The sequence below is a fragment of the Plectropomus leopardus genome, chromosome 11 (assembly GCF_008729295.1).
Source record: "Plectropomus leopardus isolate mb chromosome 11, YSFRI_Pleo_2.0, whole genome shotgun sequence".
Classification (NCBI taxonomy): domain Eukaryota; kingdom Metazoa; phylum Chordata; class Actinopteri; order Perciformes; family Serranidae; genus Plectropomus; species Plectropomus leopardus.
The window spans coordinates 19,854,243-19,871,430 of record NC_056473.1 but is presented as its reverse complement, the minus strand read 5'-3'; the positions used below and the strand labels follow the sequence as shown (position 1 = coordinate 19,871,430).

General features: G+C 40.6%; 1 protein-coding gene across 2 annotated transcripts; it reads right to left on the bottom strand.

Moving 5' to 3' along the window:
* Nucleotides 1–629: 629 nt before the first annotated feature.
* On the bottom strand, nt 630–16,856 carry wfdc1 (WAP four-disulfide core domain 1). Of its 2 annotated transcripts, XM_042496433.1 has the most exons (7): nt 16,384–16,856; nt 3,434–3,629; nt 3,208–3,291; nt 2,082–2,222; nt 1,589–1,639; nt 1,431–1,490; nt 630–1,327 (listed from the first exon to the last, which is right to left on the bottom strand). In XM_042496433.1, the coding sequence occupies exons 1-6, from the start codon at nt 16,477–16,479 to the stop codon at nt 1,432–1,434; spliced, it is 627 nt and encodes a 208-aa protein (XP_042352367.1). In that variant the 5' UTR covers nt 16,480–16,856; the 3' UTR covers nt 630–1,327; nt 1,431. The 2 variants fall into 2 exon arrangements, with proteins under 2 accessions (XP_042352367.1, XP_042352368.1); XM_042496434.1 differs by lacking the exon at nt 630–1,327 and having other exon boundaries at nt 1,441–1,490; nt 1,580–1,639.
* Between the last annotated feature and the right edge of the window lie 332 nt (nt 16,857–17,188).

Genomic DNA, 17,188 nt, shown 5'->3' with positions numbered 1-17,188 from the left:
ACTTAGTCATCAATCACTTGCAGAAAACAGAAAAACATAACAAAACTCAGACAGACTTCAACACTGGTTTATGTAGAATAAACAAGGCAACATTACAGCACCAGTCAGATAGCAACATTCAGACACCACATGGTTCTGCACACACAGAATGGTTACAGCTTGTTGTTTTACACCTGCAGCTTATTATGTGACCAGCTTATTCTCCTGTTATTATAGGCAGCATGAAACTGAGCACCATGTGAACTGATATCAGAGAACCTAAGTTTGAAAAGTTGACTGAAGCAAGTCAAATTTGAAAATAACACACAAGATCTTTTGACCAGTTTTAAATATCTGTTCTGTGCAAAAGCCCTTTTTATTATTATGTTTGCACTATAACAGACTTGTTTTTTTGAAATTATGCAGTATGATTATTGGAAATAAAAAATATGAAATATGAAATATTTAAACAACTGCACCAGTAGATATTTGTCATATGACTTGTTTCATTAAATTTGTTTTAGGAAATGAATAACAGATATACATAGAGTTAACTTTAAAGGGATAATCCACCCTAAATCAGTCTTTTCAATATCAGAATTTTAAATTTTGAAACACTGTGAAAGGTCTCCACCTTTAAAGGTGGAGTATCTATTTAAATCACTCTTAAAGTAACCTCTTGAGTAAATGATTTTATCGCATTTTACTTTTGCTTTGTATGCCAGTGAAGTCACATCTGTTGGCTGGGACAAAGCTGTTCCAAATCCTTTAAAGCTGTTTGAGTATGAAACCACATTTGGAATGGATTCAAAGATGCAGCTGGAAGTTTTGCTATTTTGTCTGTAAAACTTTCCAGATTTCAAGATCAGGAAATTTGAGCACAGTCCTTCTGAGGAGGAGAGACACAGAATGAGTAACACGGCCACATGGTCTTGATTTTTTCTGCTGACCGGCCTTAAGGTTAGAGAGAGTGTGTGCGAATAAGAATGAGTTGAAGGGAGGCGAGGGTTGTTAAGAGATGAAAAAAGCTTTGGTGCACACCCTGCTCTCCTCTCGTCTACTTCATCATCAACACCCTCTCCTCCATTATTTCACAGACACCAGACAGAGAGACAAAAAAGCACTTATATCTTTGGCTGTGTGCACCAGAGTTGTCTCTCAAAGGACTTTGTGGCTGAATATGGGGCTTTGCGAAGAGGAGGTAGCAGCTGTAGGTCTGGTAAAAAAAAAAAAAAAAAAAGGGGTCAGATCTGATCCTGGTTCAGGTGTGATGAGAGCAGATCCAACAGGACCGGGCTGATGTCTGAGGTTGTGTTATGGTCGTAGCTGAGGCTGAGGTCAGGTTGATCTGAAAGCAGATAAAACAGAAAACATAAACATGGTCTAAAGGCAGATAACGGTGCAGCTCTTTGGCTTTTAACATGATGACTCAAAAATGGTTGAAAACATACTTCATCCCAGGTGCTTGTGATGATGTTTTTCGTAGCCCACTGCATTGTTCGAACTGGTACCTGTCAGTGAAAGAGCCATCATCATCTCAGGCAGGTTGGCGTTATTTCTGATTCAGTAATTATAAATGTTTTCAGGTTGCCCGCATTACCTCACTTACCTAAGTAGTCCTTGTAGTCTTTGAAATATTTGTGCCTCAGACCACGTCCATCTGTCGATAAAAATAAAAGATTGACACCTGATCTCGTATCACACACACTGCACTTTGAATTCGTGCTCGTAAAGTAAAAACTTTATGTTGTTTTGATTAAATTATTCACTTAACATTCCTGCCAACAGCTTCAGCCACAGTTCATAAATTGAGGCAATCTACAGAGTTGCCAGGTCATTCCAATATGTATAATTTCAGATATATTTAATAGGAGAAACTTGGAACCTAACAGCATGTAATCTGCCAAGATACATCAAGCCAGACTCAAAGACATCTGCTGGCACAGCCCGGCATCCTGTGCCTTTTTCCTAGTACTTTATAAGAGCACAAACTTTGAACAGACGCTTCTTTACATCACTACTTTACTTTACTCAGGAGATTAGTTGTAAAAACTGAAATTAATCACATGTCTAATCTATTTCAGTTATCAGAAGTACCATACCGGAGTTGCCACGTTGCTTGATGCACTGTCCCCTGTTAGGGATGCCAGCGGCAGGTTTCCCTGGGTTGATGATGTGGCACTCGTAGCCTGTAGGACAGTGAAGAGGCTCGTCTCCATCCTCAGTTGTGCTGCAGGCCTCAGCTAGTGGGCAGAAAATATACTGTGCATCAGAAGAAATCACTAACATGAAATACACACCAGGGTCATTTTGTGGTTAGTAAGTTTTTTGGTTGTTTTGCTAACTTGTCCTCCCTCAACCTTCCGTTCTGCGTTTACCTTTCCCACCCACAATGCCAGAAAGCAAACTGTGCAAACTCCAGGAAAGCTACATGAACTTTTTATACCAACTAAATATTAGCAGAGTGGTAGTTTTTCCCGGTTAAGAGGAACACAAGAATAATGCTCAGTTTTAGTGCAACCTGTGGATGCATTTTATTTGAGTCTACTGAGACTATTGACAGTGGAAAATTTGATTTTTTTTTTGCCTTTTCTTATACAGATATTACAATCTTTTCCCCCCTATGTGTTTTGATATTTAAGGAATCTGATGTACTGAAATCATCTCATAGTTTAACTACTGCAAGAATGACAGAAAAGCAAATCACCAGAAAACACACAACAAAGTGTTAAGACTAAGATGAAATGACGGCAGGGTCATCAGTAGCTCTGTCTGTGAGGAATGTGGGAACTGGAGGATTGCCTGTTCAAGTCCCTATATGAACCACCTAACTGTGAGCTGGCAACTTTAGAGGTGACAGTTTACCCCCAGGGGCACTTGCTATGGTGCCCTGCTCCCCCAAACTGCTCCAGGGGTACCTGGCTGACCTTACCCAACCCTGCTTTGCAGTAATTGCATGTGTGTTTTAATTAATGATATGCGAGTCACAATTGAACTGCCAACTCTCTTGTGTAGATTGACAAATAAAAAATTTGAATTAAATAAAATTCAAATCAAACCTAAACATGCTGAGTGAAATTGTACGTTCTCACTTCGTTCCCACTAAGATGCAGTGCGGTCATTCAGGATTTCAGTTACGTGAGAGGTTTTTAAAAGCCAAGCGAGTAGACCATCTGGAGTTACATGTGTTCCTATGACCTCAGTGACTGGTCAGCTGTGTGTACTCACCCTGCAGAACCTCCTCAGGGCCGTCTAACAGCCAGCCGTTGCCCCCCAACCACCGAGGCTTGGGCTGCACCAGCCAGTCCAACACTGCTCAGAACACATACAGAACCACAGACATTAACATACTAATTAACAATATTTTGTGGAAAGAAATCAAAATAGTCAGATTTTTAGTTTCAGAACCAAGTAGGACAGTGTTTGCAACCATCTGAGTGTTGATGCTGCTGACCTGGTGGAGGCTGGACAGATTCCAGGCAGGCATAGATGCATCCATTGTAGCAGCAGCGTTTATGGCGCTCACACTCGGAGTCTGAGCGGCAGCCTGGCACCTCACAGGCTCTCTCTGGTAGCATCTGGGGTGGCGGTGGACACCGGTCATTCTTCTGGTGCTGTGTGGACTGGGGGTGGTTGGGGTACTCGTAGTCCTGAGGGACAAATGTCCAATAAATTAATCAGAACTATGTGGTTTTTTCTGTTAGATGCTACAATATTTATTTTAGCATAAATTTTATCTATAAATTTTATCCAGCCTGGCTAAAAGCGTTATTGTATACATAGTTAGGACTGTACTTCCTAACTCGGTGATGTAATGTAGGTACACAATGTAAGTACAGGTCATCTGGAAGGCAGCTACATACAAAGATTGTGTTTTGTTAAACTTCATGAATGTTTTTGTGAATGCCACTGCTTGAGAATTTAAACTTCTTTGGTTCCAAACTTAAAAAAAAGAATTCTCTTCACTGGACATTCACACAGTGTGGTTGTAAAGATTGCTCATGGATTTTATATTTTTTAACCACCAGAGGGCAGCAATGATTAGCATTTTTCAGCACAGCAGAGTTGCAAAGACACTCCAGGTTTGGCTTCAGTATGCATGCCTGCTTGCTAACGTCTTGACCTGGATTGGGAAGGTGATTCAGTGTGGGAACAAACACTTCCCTGATGATTGTAAGAGGGAGAAAGTAGGCCACGGGACCCTGAGCCAAGCTAAGACACACTTCACACACTTTGACTCCTTTGGCAACATTAAGTGTATACCTATGTGCACATCTGCACACAAACAGCAACACTGTTCCGATGTTGCTGTGAAGATCTGCTCTTGCCTTGCAAAGTCAAACAAAATGAGATCTGTATCGCAGCAATCTCTGTGATATCATAGTTTTCACCAAGCCTTATTGATTCCTGCTCTTTGTTTTGGACATGTCCAGGGCAGAATTTGTGGGTTTATGCTCTTTCACACTGCTGGTATCAAATATCAAAATTTTTTTATGCCACAGCATAAACAGCTATTCATTTTTCTGGGTTATGTACACATGGAGAATATTACAACAAATCCCAAGAAACACAGCTGCCTTTGACTAAACATTAACTCTTGTTCTTTCTCATAGACTATATTTGCTTTTGCATGACAAGCTACAGTGTGATCAAGTTTCCAGTTCATACCACGCTATGTTGCTCCCTGGCTGGTCTACTATCACTTTAACAGCAAACACAAGAACATAGCATGAGCAACGTAAGGATATTTTGTATTATAGGCCATTGGTTGGGTGCTAGGTGGTTATCTTTGAGTTTCTACTGCACAGGAAGTTATGCGGTTGGTTGGTTATCTAATCCTTTGTTAGAAAGTCATTATGGCTGTGCCTCAAAATTTATTTCTGCAGAGTTGTTTGTCAGAAGAACGCATGCTGTGTCAATAAGAAAACAACCATAGAGTTTCAGTTTTTCTGAATTTATATCTTTTCAGTTGTGTGGGTGGTTTTGAGACTTTCCAGTCTCAGCCATTCATTTGGGAGGATGTCCCAGAGAGACAGAGAAAGACAGAGAGGGAGAGGGAGAGAGGGAGATGGGTGTTTTTCTCCTCACTAGATTAGTAATTAGATAATCAGCTTGTGGGTTGCACACGGTCATTAAAACTGTGCTGTTTATTTGGCAGGCTTACTGAACGCTCTTACAAACCAACCGGAAAAACGAAAGCAAATGTTTGGCGCTGATGGTGGTATCACACACACTGTATGTGTGTTCACTTTAAACACACATTAATTCGTTCTGGCAGCTTAGAGCTTAGTGGGTGGATGGTTTTTTGGGAGGTGGGATGGGGGATTCACACCATGGAAGGAACAATGTGTGGCGCTTACAATCAGAGCTTGTAAAAGTTACTTCAAGGTCCTGCAGATTACTGTACATAGTGCAAGTTCTGATTGTACATCATTTGTAGGGATGGATTTCAAATTTCAAAACTTTTGGGGTACTGACTGGAATGTTACTGCCCTCATCAGCATTGTTTCGAGATGCAGCAGCCACATGATTACAGCGAAAAAGCTCTGACAAACTGACTATGACAACTAGCTAGTAAGCATTACTGAGCATTCAGCAGCTAAAGAGTCAGATATTTTTGTCAGAAGTTGGTGGAGCACAAAATAGAGCTAAAATGAGAGTAAAGATATATCCTACAATCATCAGCTGGCCAGAAACACAAAGTCAGCCATGTCTGGCTTCAGCACTTTCAAACGAATTGTTCATCTCTATGACGACTATATCTGTACTTTGTTTGCAGAGTGAAGGAAACAAACATGCCTTTGGCTTCACATACTCAGACAGGGTTTACTTTGAATTTCCTCTCTGTTGTTTGGGATGATATAACGTGGAAAATCTCTCTGCTGCCAAATAAAAGGAACAACTGGAATATCAGAGGCTGTGTGTGTGTGTGTGTGTGTGTGTGTGTGTGTGTGTGTGTGCATGTGTGTGCAGTAACTTTAGCACTGCATGATGATCTGCTGCACTGTTAGTCCAATAAATAGGTTACTTTTTACTAACAAGTTCACTATATCAACTTTAAGAGATGATTATATGTCATTATAATGACTACTATGACTATGTTTCACTTCCTCATAATGTAAAAGAAGTGAACTTCAATTTTTTTTAACAAGATTTATCCAACAAATTAATTTTTAAGATTGAGATTTAATTTTGATGCAGATATTTATGCATGTGAATGGGAAATTAAAAATTTGAAAGATGTGTATTTCTATTGTGATTCAGTACAGTCCTTTTGGAGTGATATGCAGGGCTGGCAAGGGGCCAGGGAGATTGTGTTGTCACCCTTTACAATAAAGACACTCAAAATTGGCATTTGTGTTGAAGACAAGGATGTGGATTTTGCTCTCAGTATTGTCTTATTATTGGGGCAGTTTTTTTTATTGACCTTAAGACTAAACCCAGTCTGAACTATTGGGAAAATTAAACTGTTCAGAGGGATACAAACTTGTTAAAGACAAAGTTCTCAAGTTGTTTTCATTAGCTTACTTAAATATGTTTAAATTGAATTGGGACAGTTCTGTTCTACTTTTGTATGTTTTCTTTTTGTTTTGTTTCTTTGTTTTTGTTTCGTTTCATCTGTTTGCTCAAGTTAATGCAGATGTTAATGAATGACAGACACTTAAAATGTGCCTTGTTTGTTTGTGTTCATAAAGCTGAATAAAGATTTTTTTAAGTCCCACCCGCTGAACACGGAAGTGACGTAATTCAAACCAAAACCATACCTGCAATGTTGCGTGACGCAGGTAGATAGACAATAGACTGAGGCTACAGACGCTTATTTGTTCACGTTGATCCACCAGCGGTTGCTTTTGCTTTCACAGTGAAACTTTTACCTTCCGTGAGCCGTGTTGTTGTGCACTTTTCATGTGATTTACAGTTTAACAGAGAGGCCCAGTGGACTGGTTACAGTGGGACAGAGAGGCCCCAGTGGACTGGTTACAGCAGGACGGAGGGCCCAGTGGACTGGTCACAGCGGGACGGAGAGGCCCCACTGGACTGGTTACAGCGGGACGGAGGGCCCAGTGGACTGGTCACAGCGGGACAGAGAGGCCCAATGGACTTCACAGCGGGACAGAGAGCCCGGTGGACTGGTTATACTAACGTTACGTTTTGAGAAGACATCGCGTGCACAAAAGTCACAGGGACGTTCATACAGGTGAGTACAACTCCAGATGATCTCATCGACACCACTGCGTTGCCAGGCAACATTGCGTGTGTATGCTAATGTGTAAACTGTGCAGTGTTTCCTTTGCTGATATGTGTTTGTGGTTGCAGCCACAAGGTCCGTGCTTTCCACTTTAGAGGTTATTTTGTTCTGCTGTTGATTCTATGAGAAATGTCAGGTTATTTTTAATTTGTGTATCTTAATAATGCTTTTTGCACCCGCCGCCGGTGTTCACTTTTTATTTGTTGTTGGTCATTTTTGTCTTGAGTTTTGTCTCCTTGCTGGTTATGTCTAGTCAGGCTAAATTGAGTATTAATCAGTTGTGTATAGGTGCTGCAAAGTGCTGTCCCTAAAAAAAAAAAGAAATTAATGTTGGTTAAGACATAAGGTCCCATGTTACTTTTGTTGTTGCAGCCTATTACATTTACCCACTACTACATTTGAAATGCAATGCAGTAACGACAGAGTACATTTTAACTGACCTACTTTTTACTCTGACTTAAATCATTTTTTACACAAGTACTTTCAATAGTAGTTGAGTAAGTTTATTTAAAGTAACTGAAGTAATATATAAAAATAAATTGACTCCCTTAACATTTTCCCTGGCCTTCATGCTGCTTTCGATTGTTTCAGCACATCAATATTGTTGAATGTAACACATCAGAAAAAGACACAGAATGACATACTCATCTAATTGCAATGCGAAAGAAGTCTATTGCCTAACTGCAGCAAGTTTTCCTGCATCTTAAACGCCTGCATGTATGTTCTAAGTTTGGAAGAAAAATCCAATTCAGGTAATTCCCAAAACCATATGGATGTTTGTGTAAATTTGGTGGAATTAACATTTTCATATTCATTAGTGCTATTGAAAAATGAAATGTAATCACTTGAGCCTCCCACACACTCAGACTCTTCATTTGTGACTGAGGAGGTGAGTGGAGCCACAGTGCTTCACAGTGTCTCCTGGTATAATTAGATCTATGAATGAGGACTGCAAAATCAGCTGTGATTGGATAATGACATAATGACTACTGCCCTTACTCCCCTTGTCTCATTTCCGATCTGCTCTGAAAGCCTCCTACAAACGTCTCCTAACAGGTCAAGTGTGCCCTTCCTGTTTATCTTACTTCATGTGTAAAGTGTGAGTTTGCCTATACACGTGAATACTGCACACTGCAGAGGCCATTCATTCTTTAACCGTGTTTGCTCTACTGATCCCTGCGCCTTTAGACTTTTTCTTTTTTACTGTACTTTTGCCTGCATGTCATTGAACTCATGCTGTAAGTGCATCACTCTCAGGGCTCCTCCTGTGTCTTCTTTGGCTGCCTTTGTGTCTTTGTATGCCAGAAATGCCGCCATGCTCTACATCCTGAGCTCTATCACACAATCCTGTGCACATCTCTCTGATGTTCCACAATGTTTATTTACACTCCTGTCTGCTGTCCTGCTCTCCTGTAGAGACGCTGCCAGCGGGCATGTGTGGGATGTTCACGTCTGTCTGTGGCCATGTTACCCCCCTTGTTGTCTGAAACTCTCTCGGTATCTATTTTTGTCTTTCTTCTTGATCTCTTTGGTGTGGAAAAGCAGTGGCATGATGGTAGCTGTAACGATTGATCTCACACTTCTCTTGTTCAGTCTGTCTTTGCGTGTTTGTCTTTTTAGTGCTCTTGCTCTGTGGTTTACAGGGAATTTGTTGTGGAAAGCCACTGTCTGGTTCCATAACTGTGCTGAGATCAGACCATTCATGGGTCCACGCAGAGATCTCAGACAGATACTGAGATTTTTTGCTTCCTTTGCACTAGGACACACACACACACACACACACACAAACACACAAACACACACACAACCTCATATACACATACAGTACTTCAAGGTCAAGATTGAGCAAACATATGCAAAAAGCTGTGCTCTCTTCAAGAAGTGTCAACTCAAGTGTGCCAGATCTCCCATGTCTACTAAATGAAGTAGCCAACAGCACACATCTGGTTAGCTTTTGGATTGTCAGGACTCATTTCCTGTCTCTATACCAGCAGTTTGACATTAAGATAGACAGACGTGCAGATAGACGGAGACACAGCGGGCAAAACTGTGAGGCAAACAGACACACTGCAAATCAGTTGGAGATGAGAGTTTCAGTGAGTGATGGGAAGACATGCTGACAGACAAACAGGTAGATGGACAGCTGGGAAATGCTGCCCTTGAACTGTGAACATACTGGCAGAGAGTTGATGTGTAACCTTGAAGTCCAGATGAACAGACTGAACCCGTATGAGGCGTGGTTTACATCACAGGATGGAGGTAAACCAAATGTGAATGCTGCTAATTAGTGTTGGGGAAACAGTCTGAAATGGTGTCTGCTACCTGTCAGTCACCGTCTGAGGCAGCAGGGATGGCCAGGATGAGGTCATTTTAGTTCAGGGGCCCAATATAGAAATGTGGGACATTTACTTTAGGATATTTCTCTTTTTACAATAAAAATGCTTGATTTTCGTGACTGTGGGGAGTCAGAGATGTCTTCTACTGAAATCAGTCAGCATCAGGAACAATATATTTAATTTGTATTTCTAACAACCCCAAAAATCAAAGAATGAATACATTTCCTCACAATTTAGTGTTTTTAACTTTTTAATTTAAAGGGGACATCGGCCATTTGATTCAGTACTTCTTCTGAATAAAATCCAATTAATGGAATTTCTGTAATGTTATATGTATTTTACACACTTTTTTAACACATTTTTTCAATTCTGAAAACCGGATGTAGACACACGTTTATCCTTCCATCACTACTATCTCTTTTAACACATCCACAATATTTTCCTGCCAGCTTGATCTGGGCCCTTTGAAAGCATTTTTCAGCGCAGTGCATATTGAAGTTAGTATATACACTAAAATTTTGGGGTTAGCTGATTTGACTACACAAATAGGAGTGACTGCTGGCTTGACCATGGTTCAAACTGCTGCGTTACTGACTGAAAAACTTGGCACCTTGCTAACACAACAGCAGATATGATTAGCATGAGTGATATGAAGATTGTCAGTGACAGAATTATATTAGAGTTTTACTGAGATGTTTAACAGAAGAGTTCAGGATGTCAATCAGCCTTTCCAGCAATGCATTTCACTAACTAGTTTGAAACTAACTGTGATCACACCACGTGATTCTGCTCCATCATCTTAGCTGTGATGCCATGCTGAGTCTTGCAGCGACAGGATGGCCCTCAATTCCCATCATGCCTGTCTAGTGCTGGACTAATGTTTTGTAGTGAGTAGTTTGAGTTTTCTGTCATATGCTCCAGAATGCAAATATGACTTTTTATTATTGTTTGTAATGTGGCTGTTCAGAGCATGGTGGTTTATGTTGGCTATTGTCATTTTGTTGTGCCGGTTTATAGTTTCAACCATCAGTGAGGTGGCTGTTACATTTCTTCAGATCAGTGGTATTTTCCACCATTAAGTTAGAGTGCCAATGTCTGAAGGAACAAATTAAAAGAATAGTAATTGTATAGAATAATATGTCTCAGTGAAAGTCCTACAAAACACAAATATGCTAATGCACTAGTTTAGTTCATGACTAAGCCAAATTACTGCCCATCAAAGATTAAAGCAGCTGGGCCTTGTCATTAATGACTTCTTTGACATTTTACACTTTGTATAATCACTTAAAGAGCCAAATTGGACCCTTTGGTGGGTCGATTCAGGCTTGTGAGCCATATATTTGACACCTCTGCTCTAAACTCGTCTGCTGTATTACTCCTCTGTTCTCTGTTTATAGTGCAGCTGCATAGAGCTGCATCTGTACTTTGGTATGCAGAGTTATGGATACAAACATGTCTGAGGTCTCGAATACTCAGACTCAGATTTGATATGAATTCTTTCTCTCTGTTGTTGGCAATAATGAATAAATGTCCGACACCAGATGCTCCAGTTGAAAAAAGTGAAGCAGCTGTCAATGTGGAAATAAGTTTTTGTTTTTTGGATTGTGTGTGTATGTACACTACTGAGCAGAGATCTGCTCCAGTCCAGCAATGTGCTTCTGACCAGTAGGCTCACATCATCTGACTGGGATTAGTCCTGCTTACAGCTGCACACACCAGTTCAGGGAACTACCGGTAAACTGGACGACTGACTCACTACAATAACTCCTATTGTTACAGGAAGTTGTACTCCCAAAATGTGCATAACAGAATATTTACAAACATTATCCCAAAATGTAGATTTCATTCCTCTGCATTTCTGCAGCTGTCATGAACATGCAGCTCTCTTTGTCTACTTAGAAACAATGTGAAATAGCCTGGACACAGCTGATCTATTTTTGAATTTTATGTGAAATGCATTCTGGTAATTTTAAGGTTAACTTTTAATTCTAGTTTGTGGATGTCTTCTACATAACATTTTATTTCTCACCTAAGACTGACGTATGAATCAAATCACGTTTATTGTCATTTACCATACATGTCCGTGCAAGGCAGAATGAGAGAGAAGCCTTTTACACTGCTTCAAGGTGGGAATGTCACACTCTTATGCCTCCTCGCTGTTCTGTATTAAAGGTACGATCATGGAATGGGGGCACAGAGTTGTCTCGCTTTTAAGCTGCCACAGGGGGTAGTAAGAGCACCGAAACTGTGTCAGGACCATATGCAGGATAAGTGTGACATTTTGAAGATGTGTTATGTGTGCGAGGCACTGCAGGAGGTTTAAAAAGGAGCAGTAGCAGTTGACAGCTAATTCAAAGAAGGAGAACAGTGGCTGTTAATATCCCCAGACTTGGAAAACAATGAGATTAGAGAGCTTCTTGCCACCCAAGCAGAGGAATAGATCAGCCGATCAGCTAAGTAACCCAAAAGCCAGCTGGGCTATACTACTCTTGAGTTCCCCCCCCTTTTTTTTCCTGTGTGTTATATTTATTCTTCCTCAGTTAAGTTCATGACCTAAACTTCTTGATTTACTCTTTATTTTATAGCACTATAGGGGTCATTACTGTAAACTTATGTTATCTGCATGAAATATAACTTCCGTAAACACTACACATTTCCATCAGTAAGTGTAAGGATCTGTTTTGTTTTAAGTTGTGGCCCCAGGCCAAGTCAAACACCCAGGCAGCCCTGGAACAGGAAGTACACGTGTTTTTGAGCATCTGCAGGGCCCCTGTCTTAATACCAGGTGCTGTCAGAATGGTCCTCCTCATCACATCAAATAAATGAAACTGTAAAGATTTATGGTGGTAGCCTCCGACACTGTGCATGCTTACTGACATGCCCAGGCAGGTGTCTGAGCCAGACTGTGTTATGGCTGCGTGAGACTAAATAATCTGGGCTGTATACTTGTGTGTGCGTGTGGTGTGTGAACTCTGCTTCCCACGCCATTCCACCTGTTTTTCTAGCAACCCATCAAACGTGTTTATTGTAAGTTACCCTCTCACGCCTATATCTTTCCTCTAACCCTATAACATGCCATGTATTATTAAACAGGCAGTCCTGCTGTTAAACACAGAGGAAATTAGGAAAGTGCTACTGGTAACCTTTGAACCTTGTGGCAAGGGGAGGTCTAGATAAGAGAGGCTGGACGTGGCTCTGATCCCCAACACCATCTGACCTAGAGGTCAAACAGGCAAATTTCTGGTAAGAGCTTTACATAGAAGTCAAATAAAGGAAGTTAAGGCCAAGCCTGCAGAGACAGGAAGACACAGAGGCAAAGAAAACATAATTGAAAACACATTTAATAAAAAAGGTACAGTGCACCTTAAATTAAAAATACATATTTTATCTCTTACATATAGTGCTATTTATCAGTCTAGACTGTTTTGGTGTGAGTTGCTGAGAGTTGTAGGTATTGGCCGTAGAGTTGTCTGCCTTCTCTCCAATAGAATGGAACTAGATAGCACTCTGCTTTTGTTGCTCAAAGCACCGAAAATACATTTGAAAAAACAGCAATGTCTCTTTTCAGAAATCATGACCTGGTTGCTCAAGATAATCAACAGACCTTGTTTTGAGCAGTTTCCTGTGGGGACTATTTCCTTTCTACCAAACCACACCTGCATCACCTCGCAGAAGGAAATGTGCATCTACTCATGGATGAGAGGCTCTTGACAGCATGAGATGAAAACATTAATGGTTTCTTCCTCAGCTGAGCTGTAATGTTTGTTAGCTCAATGACACTTAGGTGCACACTTACTTTAGCGTGGTAATATGTTTGGTGTGTGCAGTTTGGTTAAAAAAAAAAAAGGGATTAAAAAATAGTTTCTACATGAAACTGTTCAAAATAAGGTCGGTAATTTGATAATGTCGATAATTTTGAGTAATGGGGTCATGCTATCTGGAGAGAGACATTGCTGTTGAGTTTTTATTCATTTATTTTTTAAATGTGCTTTGAAAATTACAAGCTGAATGCCATCTTGTTGCATTATATTCAAGAGAAGACAGACATCACTATGGCCTATATCTCCAACGCTCTGCAACTCAAAACAAAACAAAAAAATCAAGATAGATAAATAGCACTACAGGTTAAAGTAAAACTATGTTTTTTGAATTTGGGGTGAATTGTCTGATTAACTGAACAGTGTAGATATCAGTATGCTTTTAAAAACTGGCTGCTTATATTTTGGTAATTCATTTCCAATCTCCAATAATACATGAAATTAGACATTTGGGTTATCTTAGTGTGTACTTATTAAAAAAAGGTGGTGAAACCTAGTGTGTTCAGATGAATGCAAGTCAGGTACTGAGCGCACACTATTGCATAGTGCCTACATGAAATACTCAGTGACTATAATTTGTCTTTCTGCACAGCCGTGGTGTTATGAATAAGACTGAGGGGTGTATGTGTGTGTGTGTGTGTGTGTGTGTGTGTGTGTGTGTGTGTGTGTGGGGAGGTGATTAAAAAAATGAAAGATTGAAAGATGCAGAGATGAAAAGGTTCAGAGAGAAAGAGACAAACTCCATCTGCACAGCCGTCTCAGCATGTTCCAATTACAGCAGCTTTGAAGCAGCGTCCAGCAAGACGGTGCTTTTGGCCCATCCTGAGAGCAGGAGGAGACGAGAGAAAGAGGTTTGAAAGAGGGAAAACGGGGGGTGGTGTGCTGGGAGAGAGGCACATGGGGAAGGAGAAAGCAGGGCAGAGAGAGGGCGAAGCGATTCATATGAGAGAGCTGGAAGAGAGATAAAGGCAGAGAATGAGAGAGAGAAAAGGGCCAATGAGGGCATAAACCAGTTAGAAAGTGAGAACAGTAAAGCACGAGAGGGAAAAACAGAGAGAAGGCAGCACGCTACAGTGAGCCCTTGTTAGAGATGATCAATCAGCTACACTGAACTGAGTTAACAAGCAGGGGCCCTGTCTGCAAGTTCAGTTCCTGCCCTGATAATCCACTACAAACACACACATACGCACAACACACAGACAAAAGTTTTACATCCTGTGTGCCCTTCAATTACTCATATAGAAACTTGAAAAGCAGTGACTTATTCCAACCTGTTGCACACTTCATTTTCTGCTCCTCATCAGAAACTGAAAAAACTTTCCTGTCCATTTAGATTTTTCATGCTTCAAAATCAAAGCTCTTCTGCTCCTGAACTGTTTCTTTTCCAAAAGGTAGAAGAAATTCTCAGTTCCCCTACTCAGACCAATATCACAATGTAGTAATGCTCCATTGCAAGTTTAAGTCCTTTGTGCAAAATGTACAAATAGTACAGAAGGATTATCAGTATAAATATACTAAAAAGTATCAAAAGTGCTTAGCAGAACATACTTTTCAAATTGCTGCATTACTTTTTGGGACGCATTAATATGCGATTAGTGTTTTTATGTTGTAGTTGGTTAAAATGGAGCTAATTTTGAATACTTTGAATACTTTTGAATACTTGGTGGTCTGGTCTATATCGGTGCATCATACTAAAAAAGATGACCATAAATTAAGATTGCAAAATCTTAATCTCCAAACCAATTAATAATCATAGCTGTCAAATACTACATGCTGTATAATAAAAGTATGTTTTCCTATCCCTTGAAGGTCCAATGTGTAGGAGCAGTTATTGCCAAAAGTTGTATATAATATTCATGTTTCAATGTTTCATTAGTATAAAAAAAAAGATTTGTGAAAAGAAAGAAAAACAAAATAAGAATTATGTTTTCATAAATTTAGAAAACACAACAACTTGACTTTATATTTATGTACAGTGGGTCCTTTCCCACAGAGTCCACCATGTTATTGTAAGTCTACATTAGCCCAGAACAGACAAATGAAACACTGGCTCGAGAAAGGGCCATCCGCATTTTTGTGTTTTTGCATTGTCCATTTATTGTATTTTCAAATTTTTCGTATTTTACGTGTCAGAGACTATAGATCTCCTACACACTAGGCATGTGAGAAAAGTTTTAGGTCTGCAGCAACACTGCTAGGTATTGCTTCACTGGACCTTTAACCAAAATTGAGAAAAAAAAAGCATAAAGTGGATGAACTTGAATAAATTGCAAAATTTTTCAAAATCAGCCTTAATTAGACATATCTGTATAGTAAATATAAAGCAAAAGCCAGCAGCTGTTTAGTTTAGCACAAAACTGGATATTGGCTGAAAGAGCTTGTTTAATCCACAAAAAACAAAACAGAATGAACAATTTTGGATATCACTGCTCCTGGCCAAAAAACGGTCTGGCATAAGACCCTTTGTAAAATTGCAACATGTTTTTTTTTTTTTTAAAAAGACAAACAAACTTGATATTTAGTTAATAAGTGAGCTTTAGTGCAGCAGGTCGGCGGTAGAGCCAAGCTAGCTGTTGCCAGTATTTATGCCAAGTTTTGCTAGTCAGCTGTTGGCTGTAGCCTTAGCAGCAGACACGAGAGTGGTACTGATCTTCACTTTTTACTCCTGGCAAGAAATCCTAGTTTTTTTCTTATTGTTGAACTCTTTCTTTAAGTAAAGCACCTGGTTAAATGTACTTAGCTAATTTACAACACTGTTATTTTACTGCTCAATTGAGGCTCTCATACCAGGTCAACTTGACCACCTCTCACCTCAGCCACAAAACTGCTCACGCTGTGTGAAACCAGCTCTCTGCAACACAGCCAGTATTGTGCTGTAACTCTGTGAGCTCTCACCTACTTCCACTTTAAAGGATATTTTGAAAACAGAGAGGCAGAGAAGAAAGCCACATATGCATACATGCACACATACAAAAGTTAAGGGTGAGGTTAGCAGCCCCACCTTATGGTTGAGTCCTCTTTTCCTGATTCTCCTGGCATCACTTCCTGTGGACAGGACCAACAGGGACAGCAGCAGCAGCAGCACAGAGCCCGGCATGGTCTGTGTCCTGCACCCCAACTCCGAACTCTTTCTGCGTCTCCCTCCCTTCTCCTCCCTTCCTGTCTCAGAGGTATTCCTTCTTCCTCTCCTTATTCCAAAGTTTGTCCTTTACGCGTTCGTGGTGCCTTTCCAGCTGAAGCAATAACTCCCTGGTGCTCATGTGCAGCCAGAGATTACACAAGCCCTCTCCCTCCAAAGAGACCTGCCTTTATATCTGCCTGAGGAAAAGTGCAGGGCAGAATGACGGAGTAGAGGGAAAGAAGGGGAAGGTACAGAGGGGATGAATAGAGGCAGTGTAGGGAAGAAGCGGAAGAAGGAGAATAGTTAGGGGAGCAGGGGAAGGGAGAAACAGCAGCTGTCTGTGCATCAGTTGTTGAGAGCCGAAACTGTCTGCTGGCACAGCGTGCGCACATGTCTCTGGGAGAGAGGAGGGGAGATGGGAGGAGGGGGGGGCGGGGGGCTATTAGATAGGGCAGTGTGTGTGAGACCTCCCCCTTGCCCCTTGTTGCATCTCGCAGCACATCTGGTGATCTTTATGTGAGTTTGACAGAGTTGTGTCAAAGTGCGGTCGGGTCATATTTTATATTCTGTGGCTTTGCTTCACATGTTTTGCTTGCATGCGGTATTGTAGGAGGGGAAATAAATGGCTTTGCTAAGTGTGGGGTTTGGAAATACTTGCTGACTGCTAGCTTACAGTTCAAGCATG

What these genes read in the sequence shown, in the direction of transcription:
- wfdc1 (XM_042496433.1), bottom strand. Translation starts at nt 16,479, where the DNA reads ATGCCGGGCTCTGTGCTGCTGCTGCTGCTGTCCCTGTTGGTCCTGTCC. An exon ending in AAAGAGGACTCAACCATAAG is followed by an intron (nt 3,630 to 16,383) that starts GTGGGGCTGCTA and finishes TTTGTCCCTCAG; the next exon opens with GACTACGAGTACCCCAACCA. An exon ending in CCCTGAGGAGGTTCTGCAGG is followed by an intron (nt 2,223 to 3,207) that starts GTGAGTACACAC and finishes TCTGCCCACTAG; the next exon opens with CTGAGGCCTGCAGCACAACT.